The sequence below is a fragment of the Budorcas taxicolor genome, chromosome X, assembly GCF_023091745.1.
Source record: "Budorcas taxicolor isolate Tak-1 chromosome X, Takin1.1, whole genome shotgun sequence".
Lineage (NCBI taxonomy): Eukaryota > Metazoa > Chordata > Mammalia > Artiodactyla > Bovidae > Budorcas > Budorcas taxicolor.
In genome coordinates this window covers 120,999,344-121,012,964 of record NC_068935.1, presented here as the reverse complement: position 1 = coordinate 121,012,964, position 13,621 = coordinate 120,999,344, and the positions used below count along the sequence as shown (strand labels likewise).

At 38.5% G+C, this 13,621-nt stretch overlaps 1 protein-coding gene across 2 annotated transcripts; it reads left to right on the top strand.

The window, feature by feature from the left end:
* The first annotated feature begins 594 nt into the window (after positions 1-594).
* On the top strand, positions 595-11,897 carry PRDX4 (peroxiredoxin 4). Of its 2 annotated transcripts, XM_052663316.1 has the most exons (8): positions 595-928; positions 4,375-4,492; positions 6,757-6,873; positions 7,574-7,696; positions 9,778-9,908; positions 10,867-10,901; positions 11,527-11,577; positions 11,789-11,897. In XM_052663316.1, the coding sequence occupies exons 1-7, from the start codon at positions 682-684 to the stop codon at positions 11,575-11,577; spliced, it is 822 nt and encodes a 273-aa protein (XP_052519276.1). In that variant the 5' UTR covers positions 595-681; the 3' UTR covers positions 11,789-11,897. The 2 variants fall into 2 exon arrangements, with proteins under 2 accessions (XP_052519276.1, XP_052519275.1); XM_052663315.1 differs by lacking the exon at positions 11,527-11,577.
* The last annotated feature ends 1,724 nt before the right edge of the window (positions 11,898-13,621 follow it).

Genomic DNA, 13,621 nt, shown 5'->3' with positions numbered 1-13,621 from the left:
TTGGTTTTCTGGGAACTTTTCAAGTTAAAAAATAAGACACCTTTGAGGCAGGCTTAAGTCACCAAACTGCCTGTTTGCCTTGCCTGCTGGAGAAGAGTAAATGGTTAGGCCTTTCTTCTCCAAGTTTTCCCAGGATTTACAAACTTACAAGGGCTTCAACTAGGGATGGAGGTGAGGGGAGTCGTGGGGTTGTTGGCAGATCACTTCAAGGAAAAAAACAGTACCTGTTAGAAGTATAAAGTGCAAGCCATTCAGAGATAAGTTCGTTTCACTTTTTGGGGGCGTGGGGAATGGTGTGCAATGGTGAGGCTTTGTGGAAGAGACGAGCGTAAAGGATGTCTAAAGACGTGTGAGAGAGAGAGCGCGTGAGACCAGTCACGGCCGCTGTCGCTTCTCAGAGTTAGGCAAAGCGCCCTGCCTGGGCCCGCCCCAGGGCGCATGCGCAAACGCCCGCAAGGGGGATGAGTGGGCGGGGCTGGCGACCACGTGGCCAGGCCGGCTCCCGGAGAGCCCGGGAAGCGGGCGACAGGGGGAGCGGAGGGGCGGGGGAGTGAGGAGGCGGGGCTGGTCTCGCGAGGCCGCGCTTGGGCTCCAGCGGGCGTTGAGCGCGCGGTTGTAGCTGCCTGGCGGCGGGAGAAGTAGCGTTCGAGCCAAGGAACGTGCGACTACGCTCGCGTGGTCATGGAGGCGCCGCCGCCGCCGCCGCTAGCCGCGACGACTCTGGCCCCTGGCCGGAGCCGAAAGCTCCTGCTGCTGCCTCTGCTGCTGGTCTTGCTGCGGGCCGAAGCTGTGCGGGGCTTGGAGAAGGAGGAGAGGCCCCGAACCCGCGAAGAGGAGTGCCACTTCTACGCGGGTGGCCAAGTGTACCCGGGAGAGGTGTCCCGGGTTTCGGTCGCTGAACACTCCCTGCACCTCAGCAAAGCCAAAAGTAGGTGGTGCCCCACCATGGCGGGGTGACCGGTGGCACCCGGAGGTGGGGAGGGCCAGGGGACACGTGTACCCTGGTAACGGTGGCTACCCGGGGGCCTGGCTTGGGCGGCACCTCCTGGGCTACCTCCGGTCCCTAAGGGGGAGCTTGGTTCTCCTGGGGGGTGGGGGGATGGAGGGGGTTCCAGAGTTGTGAAGAAAGGGGTGGGTTCCACTGATCAGATTTTGGAGGAAGTAGTGGTTACCCCAAAAGCCGCAGATGAGGGAGAGGGTGGCCCTGGTCCTGGGCTTGCAGGCGACGAGGATGTTGGGCAAACTAGAACACTTCCTCAAACATCGCGAAGTGCCTGCAGCGCATCGCGTCTGTTTTCAAGTACGATTTCGGAGAATAATGCGCTGATAAGTTGAATAACGATTCACAGAAAGTTTGGATAAACAGAAAAGTGGCTAAACAACGTTTAGCTCAGGAGAGCAAACGTTTCATTTTGTTGTTGTTGCATCTTACAAAGAAAACTATTAAAAGCCACCTTCCCAGAGACCTTTAGCGTTAATGGGCATCCTTTGTGTTTCTCAGAAATGAAGAGCTTGTTACAGGGTGTATTTCGGAGGCTCTTTGTAGGGAAATGCGGAAAAGGAGGTTAGAAGTAATGCATTTGGGTTGATGATAAACCTCGTGGCAAATTTGTATCCTGCCAGTTTGGCTTTTGATTATTTGCATTTCTGTCCAGTGTACACAACTAATGGCCACTTTCAGAAAAGACACGTCAGACTAAGTGGATACTGAGAAAATTGTGGCCTGCTGCATCTGGATGTTAAGATCAGCCAAAAAGTGGGTAGGGGCTAAAGGATAAAGAGTGTCCCTTGCTTGCTTTTAAATAACCTGCTTTTCCTACTGACCATCTGGCATTCTGAAGATGTGTATTTGGCTTTTGTGGTCCAGTTACAGCATGTTCCTTGCCCATGTTCAGTGAAAAAAAGCAATGCTTCACAGTTATGAATCCCCAGTGTTAAATGGAATGTTGATATGCCTTAGGATGGAGTGGGAGTGATAAATGAGAAAAACTGTTTTGCCTCCTCAAACATCTGCAGTTCTTTCCTACTGCAAGTTATCTTTAGGTTTTTGTTTTTTAAAAAGCTAGTGTTGCACTTTCAAGATCATATTTGCAAGTCTCATTGCTTTTACTTGCCTCGGAAGATATTTTGAAATATGGCAGCCAGTTAAATGTTTACTGGCATTACATATATTTCCCATAACATGCCATCCAAGTCTGCTCATGGAAGCTAATGGTAGTAATAAGATTTCCCTCTACCAGCAGACCTTTTCAAATTTTAGGTATTTGCTACATTTCTCTCATGTGTAGGCTCATCTAGAATTACAGGAGCAAGGACCTTCACTCAAAACAGAATATTATGGAGCTATTAAGTTCATACTTTCAGATAATTTTTAGTAACATGAAAAATTATTCATGATCTAATGCTTCCTTTTTTCACAAGTGGGATGCAACAAGATCCAAATTTGTGTTTAAAAGGACTAGGAGGAAGGACATCAAAATGTTAACAGTAGTTAAACAGATGGGTTATGGGCAAAGGGAATTTAAATATACTTTATACTCCTCTCCTTTTGCTTTGTTAATTATGATTTGTATTTGGGACAATTTTTGGTTTTTGTTTTTTGGGGGTTTTTTGGTAAGAACGTTATTTTTTTTCTTTTTCTTTTAATTGGAGGCTAATTACAATATTGTGGTAGTTTTGCCATACATTCACATGAATCAGCCATGGGTGTACATGTGTTCCCCATCCTAACATGCGAGTGGTTGCTTTGGGAATTCCATTTATAGATCTTAACAAACTGCATTCTCTGCTCTATAAACTGATAACAGTTTTTTTAACTAACACTGCAGTTCATAAATCAAGAACCCAAAATTTCCCTCCCAAAAAAAGAAAAAGAAAGCCATATCTAGGTAGAGTCAAGGATATGAAGGCATGCCTTTCCACCACCTTGCCAAGATTGCTACCATTTAACAAACTTTTACCAATTTGTTAAGCCTAATAATGATAATAAAGCATTCCATCAATGTCTATGAAAAAGAACTCAAAAATCAAGATTTTCAGAGCAAAATTTTTCAGTTTTATTGGTTTTTCCAATATGCTAAAATCACTGTGGACTATGATTGTAACACATTATTACAACTATAACCTCACACTTGAGTAGTATTTTTAAATAATATATATAAAGCATATATAGTTCCATATCCTGCTATCTAATTCTCCCTCCTAGCCTTTACCTAATCAGATCAGGATGTTTTTGTGAGGTAGGCTGCTAGCTCAAGATAAGTAATCACCTGTTATACATTAAATTCACAGAGAAATTAAGTGTGTCTCTGTTTTCAGAGTTATCAAAAATGCTGGCTACAATACAAAATATAATAAATGCTATTATAAGCCTTACTTTCTAGGAACCTTAGTCAAACTTGGAAGCAAGTATTGACATTAATGTATGTAATGGTTCTGAAAGTTTAAGTGCTATCTAAATGTGTTAACAGAATATCAAGGTATATTATTATCAAAGCATGTGCTAGACTTCCAAGCATACCCTGACAAGACAGCAGCATGAACTATTCAATTTCCATTAGGTCACTTGTTCAAGAGGGTCTCTTTCAAAACCTGGAGAATAATCCTATGGTCTAGGATTTTACACTTCTGTCCTGACATATTTGCAGATTTTCTATTCCTTGAATGTAGCAGCAGGTCCTCCATGTATATTCAAGAAACTGGACAAACACTTAAATTAATACATCTGGAAGACTGCCATTAGAGAACGGAAAATCTAATTATCTGAAATGTGGCAAGCTGATTAACCTGGAGGAACTATAGTGAAGTATCCCGTAGGGTTTAGTGAAGGGATAGAATGTAGGGGCTCTGTGAGCATGAATAGGAAAAAGAATCTTTATTTTCACTAATCTCCAGCTGGAATATAGCAGTTCTTTCCATTATGAACATCAGCAACAAACCACCTTAGCCTCAGCAGTACTCATTTGTAGTTGTCGCCAAGAAGAATCACGTATATTTCATACCATTATTATGGATGCTGCAGGTATCCTGAAACATCATTTACACTCATCACAATCTTGAGTTGTTACTAGATCACTGCCAGGTCTTGGAGGTTTAAAGTGTTAAGAAAAAGGACACAAATATTAATATATCACCAGTTTTTTTTTATAGTTTGATGATTACATTTCAATGTAATTTATTTCCTTTGAAATTCTAAATATGCTAAATATTTTACGCATTTAGTAACACTGCAGAAGTCCATCTGCATCACCAGACTGCTAAAAGAGGTCCAAAGATTCCCTCTGAAGCCTTGGTTTTTAGTGATGTCCTAAAGATGTCCTGTCATCCCACCAACCTTCCCGTCGTTTAAGAACATCATATGTTTTTCTTTCTTAGTTTCCAAGCCAGCACCTTATTGGGAAGGAACAGCTGTGATAAATGGTGAATTTAAGGAGCTCAAGTTAACTGATTATCGTGGGAAGTACCTGGTTTTTTTCTTCTACCCACTTGATTTGTAAGTAATCCATATCATAGCAGCTAGTAATACCTCAGTCATTATTAATCTTTGCTCAGGAGCATCATAGAGTTAGAAATTTCTTAGCACTTGTTCGTAAAGGGCAACCTGAGATGAGTTTTTTTCAAGAAGGTAACATCTTGAATATATTTCAGAATCATAACCCATTGACCCCAATGTTGTAAACTTATATATGTGTGATTGTGTTAACGTAATGTAATCATTAGACAAAAGCCACAGTTATATTCATTAAACTCACTAAGGCAAGAAAATGGACTGAGAATATTTTAGAAAGCATTTAAATAGCAAGACTTAGGCCACAAATCTGTTTCTCTGTTAATATGAATATTTATAAGGCTTTTTATCTGGTGATACCATTTAACTTTGGCTTTATTATTTTTGTTCTTTGTTGCATGTTACTTTCCTGTGATTTGAACATTTTCCTGAAAATATTGGATATGTTTAAGGAATAACACCTATTAACATAAATATGATTATGGAGGGGGTTCTCTCTAACTCTGACCGCACTTTTATAGGTAGAAAGTTGACTCAAAGTAAAGATTCTTCGAGTTTTAGTCACACTGAGGATTTAATTTTGAATTTTTCAAATTCCATGAAAATGAAAAGAATACCAAAGAGAGTTAGCAAAACTTTGATCTTTTCTGTTTGAATATGTTTTTTGGTTACAAAAAGTAAACAGATTATTCTGTCTGTGCCACTGTATACTAAGTTCCTTTCTCCATTAGGCGTAATCTAGAACTATGTAAATATATTTTAACTTTGTAGGGAGGATATACTTAAGCTTGTATCTTTATTCCTATAGACCGGGGGCAGCAAACTTCTTCTGTACAGGGCCAGATAGTAAAAATTTTAGTCTTGAAGTGATCTTCATCGCAACTACTCAACTTTGCCATTATAGCACAAAATAGCCACAGACAATAATAAAGGGGTCTTGTACTCCCTTGAAAGTTTATTTGCAAAAACAAGATACGCTAGATTTTGGCCTGTGGGCTGAAGTTTGCTGACTCCTACTCTAATCCAAATAGAATTCTGATAAAAACGTGCACATTGAGACTGAAACAAACCATGACTCTGCATAATATGTAATCTTTTAAATTAGTAAGAACTTCCTTCTTTCTAATCAATTTGTACTATGGCTTGACTAACTAAAATGTGTACTATAACTTAACTTCTAATAGCAACCCGAAGTAGACATTTTAATGCATATAAAATGATAGGCCTTCTAAATTCATGTTGCTGTAAAACCAAAAAGCAGCACACATATTAAATATATATGATGCTAATCGTGAATTTTGAAATTAGCCTAACATAGCAGACAAATAAGCTATTTCTCCAGTATTACTTAAAACTCCCTAATGAACAAGACATATCTAATTAGAGCATGATGTTAGCAATGGTCTTCTGGAGCAAGGAGCTAAGAGAGCTTCTGCTGTATGCATGTAATGCCAGCCAAACTGGACCTGGTTAGAGAAAGAAGAATCCTGGGACATTTGCCACAGTCTGCAAGGAAGAAAATCAGAATTGTAACCCTTTGGATTTCTGCCAAAATTTTTATGTTGGGCCAGTAAGAGAAGGAAATGGCAACCCACTCCAGTATTCTTGCCTAGAGAATCCCACGCACAGAAGAGCCTGGTGGGCTACAATCCGTGGGGTCGCAAAGAATCGGACATAACTGAGCAACTAACACACACACAGTATATCTCTAGGTAACATTTCTTGGTATAACAGAAAGGAGGACAAGGGCCAATCATTCTTACCTTTTGGAAAATATTAAAAGTTCATTTTATAGGTCAGATTTCCAAAGACATAATCTGGATTAGAACTGTCTTCTTGCATATGGCAGTCCTCTACTCAAACAACTGAAACATTTGAAAAGCCTGTATTGGACTGTGGTAGGAACCTGTCCCCTAAGTCTATGTTTTTCAAACTTTCTTGACCATGACACACAGCACGGAGTCCATTTTTCATTGCTGCCCTATACACTTACACATACATACAAGGTAACAGTCAGTTTGTATGCACCAATATAAAGTTTATCAAGACATAATTGAGAACTCTATATTTTTTAATTAAATAATATTTGATCCAATGACCATTTCTTAGACTACTCCATTTTGAGAAGGTTCATATATAAAATTGTTCTTAATGTGCATTTTTATATGCCAAAGTATTTATAAAAACAAAATCATTTGAAACTAAGTATATGTGTATTTTGAGAATAATGATTTTTTTTTAAATTTCAGCACTTTTGTGTGTCCAACTGAAATCATCGCCTTTGGTGATAGAATTGACGAATTCAGATCAATCAACACTGAAGTGGTAGCATGCTCTGTTGATTCACAGTTCACCCATTTGGCCTGGTCAGTATCTTAAACTTAACATTTATAGGGAAAGAACAGACATACTCTTAAATTATGGGCAGACAACTCTTAACATGACAGGAATATAGTTATTTATCAGACAGTTCAGGAATAAATTTATCTGAGAGCTGCTAGTTCAATGAAAGTACAGTAAAAATGTTTAAAGATTTTATAGAACATTTCAAATTTTGGAAAAAGTTAAATTCAAAAGATAGATATAGGGACTTCCCTGGCAGTCCAGTGGTGAAAGATTCACCCTCCAGTGCAGAGGGTGCCAGTTCATTCGCTGGCCAGAGAGCTAAGACTCCACATGCCTCACAGCCAAAAACCCAAAACATAAACAACAGAAATGATATTGTAACAAATTCAATAAAGATTTTTAAAATGGTCAGTACCAAATAATTATGTTTTAGAAGATGTAATATCTATAGCAAAAACCACTGAATTCTATGATTATTATGATAAATTGGATAACCATAATCTGGAGAAATAATTTTTTTTATATTTACTTTATAAGAAGCAATGATTAAATAATTTTTAATTCATTAAACATGAAAAGATGTTCCACCTAATTGCAAAAAATTTGACAGTGAAATGACAAGAGATGCCATGCACATGTTTGTGTACATATGCAAGGAGTGTGGACTATTTTAATGTATGCTGTTTACTTAACCCTGAAAGGTACATTTTCTGTTAACAGGATTAATACTCCTCGAAGACAAGGAGGACTTGGGTCAATAAGTATTCCACTTCTTGCGGATTTGAACCATCAGATCTCAAAGGACTATGGCGTATATCTGGAAGACTCAGGCCACACTCTCAGGTACCTTTCAGTAGTTGTACATGATGACAAATACAAATATATTTGTAATCCTACTTGAAATGGAATTAGAAGATACAAGGTTTGATCAAGAAATATTTGTTCTACTTGCAAAAATGTTGTAGATAACATTAAAAATAATTGGTGAGTGCCTGACAAACTATGTGAGTGTCAAAGACTGTTAGAACTGGAAAATTCTAGAGGTCTTCAGCCCTGTCATTTTACATAAAAACAGATTCAGCATTCCAAGAACTTAGCCAAAGTGACTATAGTTAATTGCAGAACCCAGACATGAACCTAGGTCCCCAAACTTTCTGTCCATTTCTTTCTCTTTTTCAAACTGACTTGAGTAATAGTTTTTCTAAATACAAGTATCATAGTATTTAGCCAACCTGTGCCTCTGGAGTAGGAAAAATTAAGGATATGTTTTACTTAAGAGCTCTCATTGAGTTACTTGAGCTAACAATTGCTGATGTAATTCTTAGAAAAAAGGGCAGCTTCAGCTTGAAATACTTGTAATTTTCTTATAATCATATTGATTTACTTTGCAGTGCTAATAGTTCTTTTAATGTTTTATGTAAAGGTGTCAGTATTTTATAATCTTGTGTTTTTTTAGAACTGCTTTATTGAGATATAATTTACATACCATACAACTCACCCATCTAAAGTATACAATTTAGTAATTTTTAGTATTTCACAGTTGCACAACCATCACCACAATCAATGTTACAACATTTTTATTGCTCCAAAAAGAAATCCCATACCCATTAGCAATTACTCCCCATTTTACCCAGTCCCCCTCCCCTAGCCCTATGCAACCACTAATCTACTTTATGTCTTAATAGTTGCCTATTCTGGACATTTCATATAGATGGAATCCTACGGTATCTGCTCTTTTATGACTAGCCTCTTTCACTTACCGTAATATTTTCAAGGTTCATCCATATTGAATCAATTTATCCCTGCCAAGTTTCTTTTTGTTTTGTATTTGTCAAGTCTATAATGGTTTCTGCCTAGCGATTATTATTAACTCCCAAAGAATAAATATGCCACTAAAGACTGAGGCACTTTTCAAATTGACAATTATTTGAACATTTGCTGTTGCTGCTGCTAAGTCGCTTCAGTCGTGTCCGACTCTGTGCGACCCCATAGACGGCAGCCCACCAGGCTCCCCCGTCCCTGGGATTCTCCAGGCAAGAACACTGGAGTGGGCTGCCATTTCCTTCTCCAATGCATGAAAGTGAAAAGTAAAAGGGAAGTCGCCGACTGAGCGACCCCATGGACCGCCGCCTACCAGGCTCCTTCGCCCATGGGATTTTCCAGGCAAGAGTACTGGAGTGGGTTGCCATTGCCTTCTCCGAACAAACTAAGTAAATTATCTAATATCAGCAAGCACAGCAAATGTCTTAGTCTCAGTCTATCAAAGAAGCAGCATACAAAATCAAAAGAGAAAACAGAAGCAACAGTTTGCTACCAAAGAACAGACAGACTTTCTTTTTATGTGGAGTGTGTGGCTATGATGAGTGTTATGGAGGCAAGGTCAAAATTTCCAATCAGCCTCGCTTACTTCAAAACAGACTTGATCACCTATTATGAGGATCTTCAATTGTGAAAGTAGTATGTGAAAGAACACAAATATGAATAGTAATTAACAATTTTATCTAAGTTTGACCAAGTTGATCTGGTCTAAAGAGACTGAGCCCTAGTAGGTTCAGAGGTTGTGTTACTCATTCAAAAAAAAATTTTAAGTATTATAGAATAAGGCTTTGCTATACAGTTTCATCATTTACAGTACAGTCCTAAATCTAGTACACGTGAAGATTCAACTGATAATACTACAGTACATTTCAAAGACAAAAACAAAATTTTAATGCTACCGTTTAACAGTGATAATCCCAAAATACATAGTAGATAGGTGTGGGTATAGGGGTGTGTGCATGTACATACCAGTCAAGTAGGTAGGTAGTATGTTTCTGGTTCTGTATAACATCCTTCTGTTTGAGCGGTACAGGGATTCACATTAACTAATATTTGTTTTAACTGAGAACAAATGTCCTCATCTTTCCCATTCTTCTTTTTTACAGAGGTCTCTTCATTATTGATGACAAGGGAATCCTAAGACAGATTACTCTGAATGACCTTCCCGTGGGTAGATCCGTGGATGAGACACTACGTTTGGTTCAGGCATTCCAGTACACTGACAAACACGGAGAAGGTGCCCTTTCCTTCTGTCATAGCCTTTGTATCTTTTAGTTTGAGAGATAGTAGCATAATATGGTTTCTGACCTTAAAAGTAATATTGATGGTTCCAGAGTCTTCCAATTGTTTTCAAATTATTAGATCTTTTAAGCAAATTAAATTTTAATTATTAATCTGAAAGTGCTTTTAACAAAATATCACTAATATATTCTACCTACTGAATAGGATAGAAAAAATATTATTTTCATAGTCCTTTTGGATAATCTCAGAAAAGTTTCTGCTACTGTAATTTTTCCTATTATGTTTCTGTTAACTTAAAATGTGCCAGCCAATCTGGCCATATCTAGTAATGCAGGTTTTATTTGCATATTTTACATTATTTAGCTTTTTTCTTCAAGGTAATTCAGAAATCTTTGAGGTTATTCACTAACACGTTAGTAATCTATTAGTTCACCCTTTCACTCCAAGTTTTTGCAGTAGCCAAATGGTAAACATCAGATTCTTCTTAAAATAGAACGTATGTTACATATTCCTTTCAAAAGTATAACTCAGTGCCTGGGTCAGGGTGCTGAAGCAGTGAACCATGGCATCAGAACCAAATACTGCAGGGCACAGAAGGTAAGCTTAAGGGGATGTACATTTGAGGAATTTTGCTGTACCCAGACCTTTCGATTCACCAGATTCCCAAACTTTCCAGCTTTACTAGAGGAACACTCAATTTGATTTCTTCTGTTATAAATGTAACTAAACTGACTGAGAAAACTGAAAAATAGCTGTCTGCTGATAAGCTCCAGGACTAAAATTTCTTGTTGCAAGCCAGTAAGCTAACAGAAGTCAAGTGTTCAGTGGCCTAGAAATGTTCTCATTAATATAGGTTCTATTTTCGGTATCATTTGGAAAAGGAAAAGCTGAGAGTTGCTAGAGAGAATTGAACAGTTTTTAAACTGTCTTTTGCCAATTTTTGTTCCTTTCAGTCTGCCCTGCTGGTTGGAAACCTGGTAGTGAAACAGTAAGTCAAGTTCATTTTTCTGTTAAGGGGATGGCTGGGGCCGAAAAGAAGAAGCCAACCCTGGGATAATCTCTGTTTGTAACAGACCTGCCTTGATTTTGTAAATGAAGTAAACATTGCTAGGCAGAACTCCTAAAAGAATTACAGGCATTCTTTGGACTGTAGGGAGAGTACCTGAAACTGGGAAAGCAGAATATGGGACTTGATGCTCTGGATTTTAAATCCAAGTATTCAGAGAATTATATCATTTAAAAAGCAGAAGGAGGGAAGCAGTGGAGACTTGTTAAATTCAGGGCAAAGAGAATGGTCACAAGAAAATTTTTTCAGTGTATATATTAAAAGCTTTAGAGAAAATCTGGCTTAACTGACAATGAAGCTAATGATTCTCTCCTTGTCATATGAAGGAAGACAAGACTGAAACACATTCTTTCATTTAGGAGGCTATATAGAGTGTTTGTTTTACTTTGCAGTTTGAGATTAAAAGGTTATACCCTAGACTGCCAAAAAATCCATTTGAGTTCTCTGCCCCCTTTTCAGGTTGTAGCATACCATCACTTCAGCAGATTATTTTACTAATGCATTAACATCTGTAGCCATGCTCCCTTAATGTGTTTGATTTAATTAGATCAAACCTGAAGATGCCGTGAAAGCTTGGTGGCCAAGAGAAGAGTTATAAGTAAGTTTGGGAGTGCTTGAGTACAGATGTTAATTCAGTAGCAGATCACCTGCCTTCTAAAATAGCTGAGATTAAAATTAGCAGGTAGGACAAATCCAATTTTTCCTAAATATATATAATTTGGTACAGGAAAATAATCTTTACCTTCTTTAGTCAAGAGATAGACAACTATTATCAGACTACTGATGATGTTTGTTGTCTTCTTCAACAGATAATCCCAGATCCAGCCGGAAAACTGAAGTATTTCGATAAACTGAACTGAAAATACTTCCTCAGGTCACAGTGCTTGAAACTTCTCAATAAAACTCACTGTGTGTTACCACATTGTGTTAAAGTAGTAGTTTCTCGAATAATAGAAAAATCCATGTCAGGAGCCAAAGATACTTAGTGTCATTAGACACTGATGCCAAATTCTCTATCTTTCCAAAACATGAAATGTCAGATTGACTCAAACTAGTAACAGGAATACTAACTGACATTTATGGAGTACATGCCATGTGCCAGGCATTGTTAGGAGTATAGGTGCATTTTTTTTTCACTCAACTCTCATAGTAACTCTTTGAGTTCTTTATTTCACAGATGAGGAAGCAGCTTGCAGAATCAGTCTTTGAACCCAGATAGGCTAATTCTAGTTTCGGGGCTCTTTACGTTCCTCTGTGGCTCACCTCTGGGGGCAGCAGGAAAGAATAGGTTGTGAACACAGTCACCTTCCACTGCATCTGGTAGAAACAGTGGACTCCAGACTCTACTCTGTACCCAGCATAAAGCCCTTTGGTTCTCTCTTTTATCTAAATTTACATTTTCAGCTTGTACCAAAATTATAAGTAAGAAATATTTGTATTTAGTTTACAATGGGAGTTCCCTGGTGGCCTGGTGGTTAGAATTCCAGCCTTTCCCTGCCATGGCCCGAGTTCTGTCTCTGGTTGGGAAACTGACATCCTGCAAGCTGCACAGCGTGGCCAAAAACAAAAAAAGACATATAGTTTAACAAAAGTTGAATCTCTAAATATAATGTAACCAGCTATTCACAAATGACCACATATAAAGCTGAACTCCGCCAGTGCTACTTCATCCCCTGAATATAGCAATGACTTTTTTTGTAGCTTTTTTGGGGGGGGTTCCTCCAGGCTCTCAAGCAAGGAGCAGAGTTTAAAATTATATTTCTTCACTTGTTTACTTTTTTATAGTAAGTTTAAGTTTTAGGGGCCATTGTCATTTAAAGAATATTGTATCTGGGTCTTCAAATCAAAATTAAACAAGAATGAAGCTGTTTCTATACCTAAAGGATATATGTGTACACTATTTGTTTTTTTTAATAGAAACTGGAAATTATTTTCTATATTTAGCCTATCATAAGGAATTGATCGACATGTTAAGTATGTAATTTGAACTATGGTTGATTTACAAGTGTCACAACTTTTTAGAAAACATAACCCCTAATACATGTTAAACACCATTCACAAAGCCCAGATGTGTCATTGGGCCTGCGGTTTGTGTAGAGATGGAAAAGGCAGGGCAATCCATCATTTCTCTTGGATGGACAATTTACTATTACAATAAGGGAAGCACAGGAGACCTATTCCCAAACATGCAACTTCATAATCTACAGCCAGTGGTTCTCAACTGGGCACAATCTTCCCAGAGCACAGATTGATGTCTGGAGATGTATTTAGTTGTCAACTATGAGAGTGCTACTGGCATCTAGTGGGTAGATTCAAGGATGCTGCTACACATCCCACAATGCACACATTATCTGGTCCAAGATGTCAATAGTAGCCGAGAAACCATTCTCTAGGGACAGTTGCCAACAGATTAAGGAAAGGAGACCAGTAAGTTTAGCTACCTATGCAGCAGGAGAATAGACCATGCCACGACAGTAGAAGATTAACCAAAATAATAGGTCAAGAGGTAGCCCAAAGTTTCTATGAAACACTAGGCAAAGTCTTTTCTGTGTATGTGTGTATAGACACACACACATACATACACCATATGGGCTTCCCAGGTGGCGCTAGCGGTAAAGAACCCACCTGCCAATGCAGGAGAT

Coding starts and splice junctions, on each gene's coding strand:
- PRDX4 (XM_052663315.1), top strand. CDS start 682: ATGGAGGCGCCGCCGCCGCCGCCGCTAGCCGCGACGACTCTGGCCCCT. Junction 4,493..6,756: donor TTCTTCTACCCACTTGATTT/GTAAGTAATCCA, acceptor TTTAAATTTCAG/CACTTTTGTGTGTCCAACTG. Junction 10,902..11,788: donor GGAAACCTGGTAGTGAAACA/GTAAGTCAAGTT, acceptor CTTCTTCAACAG/ATAATCCCAGATCCAGCCGG.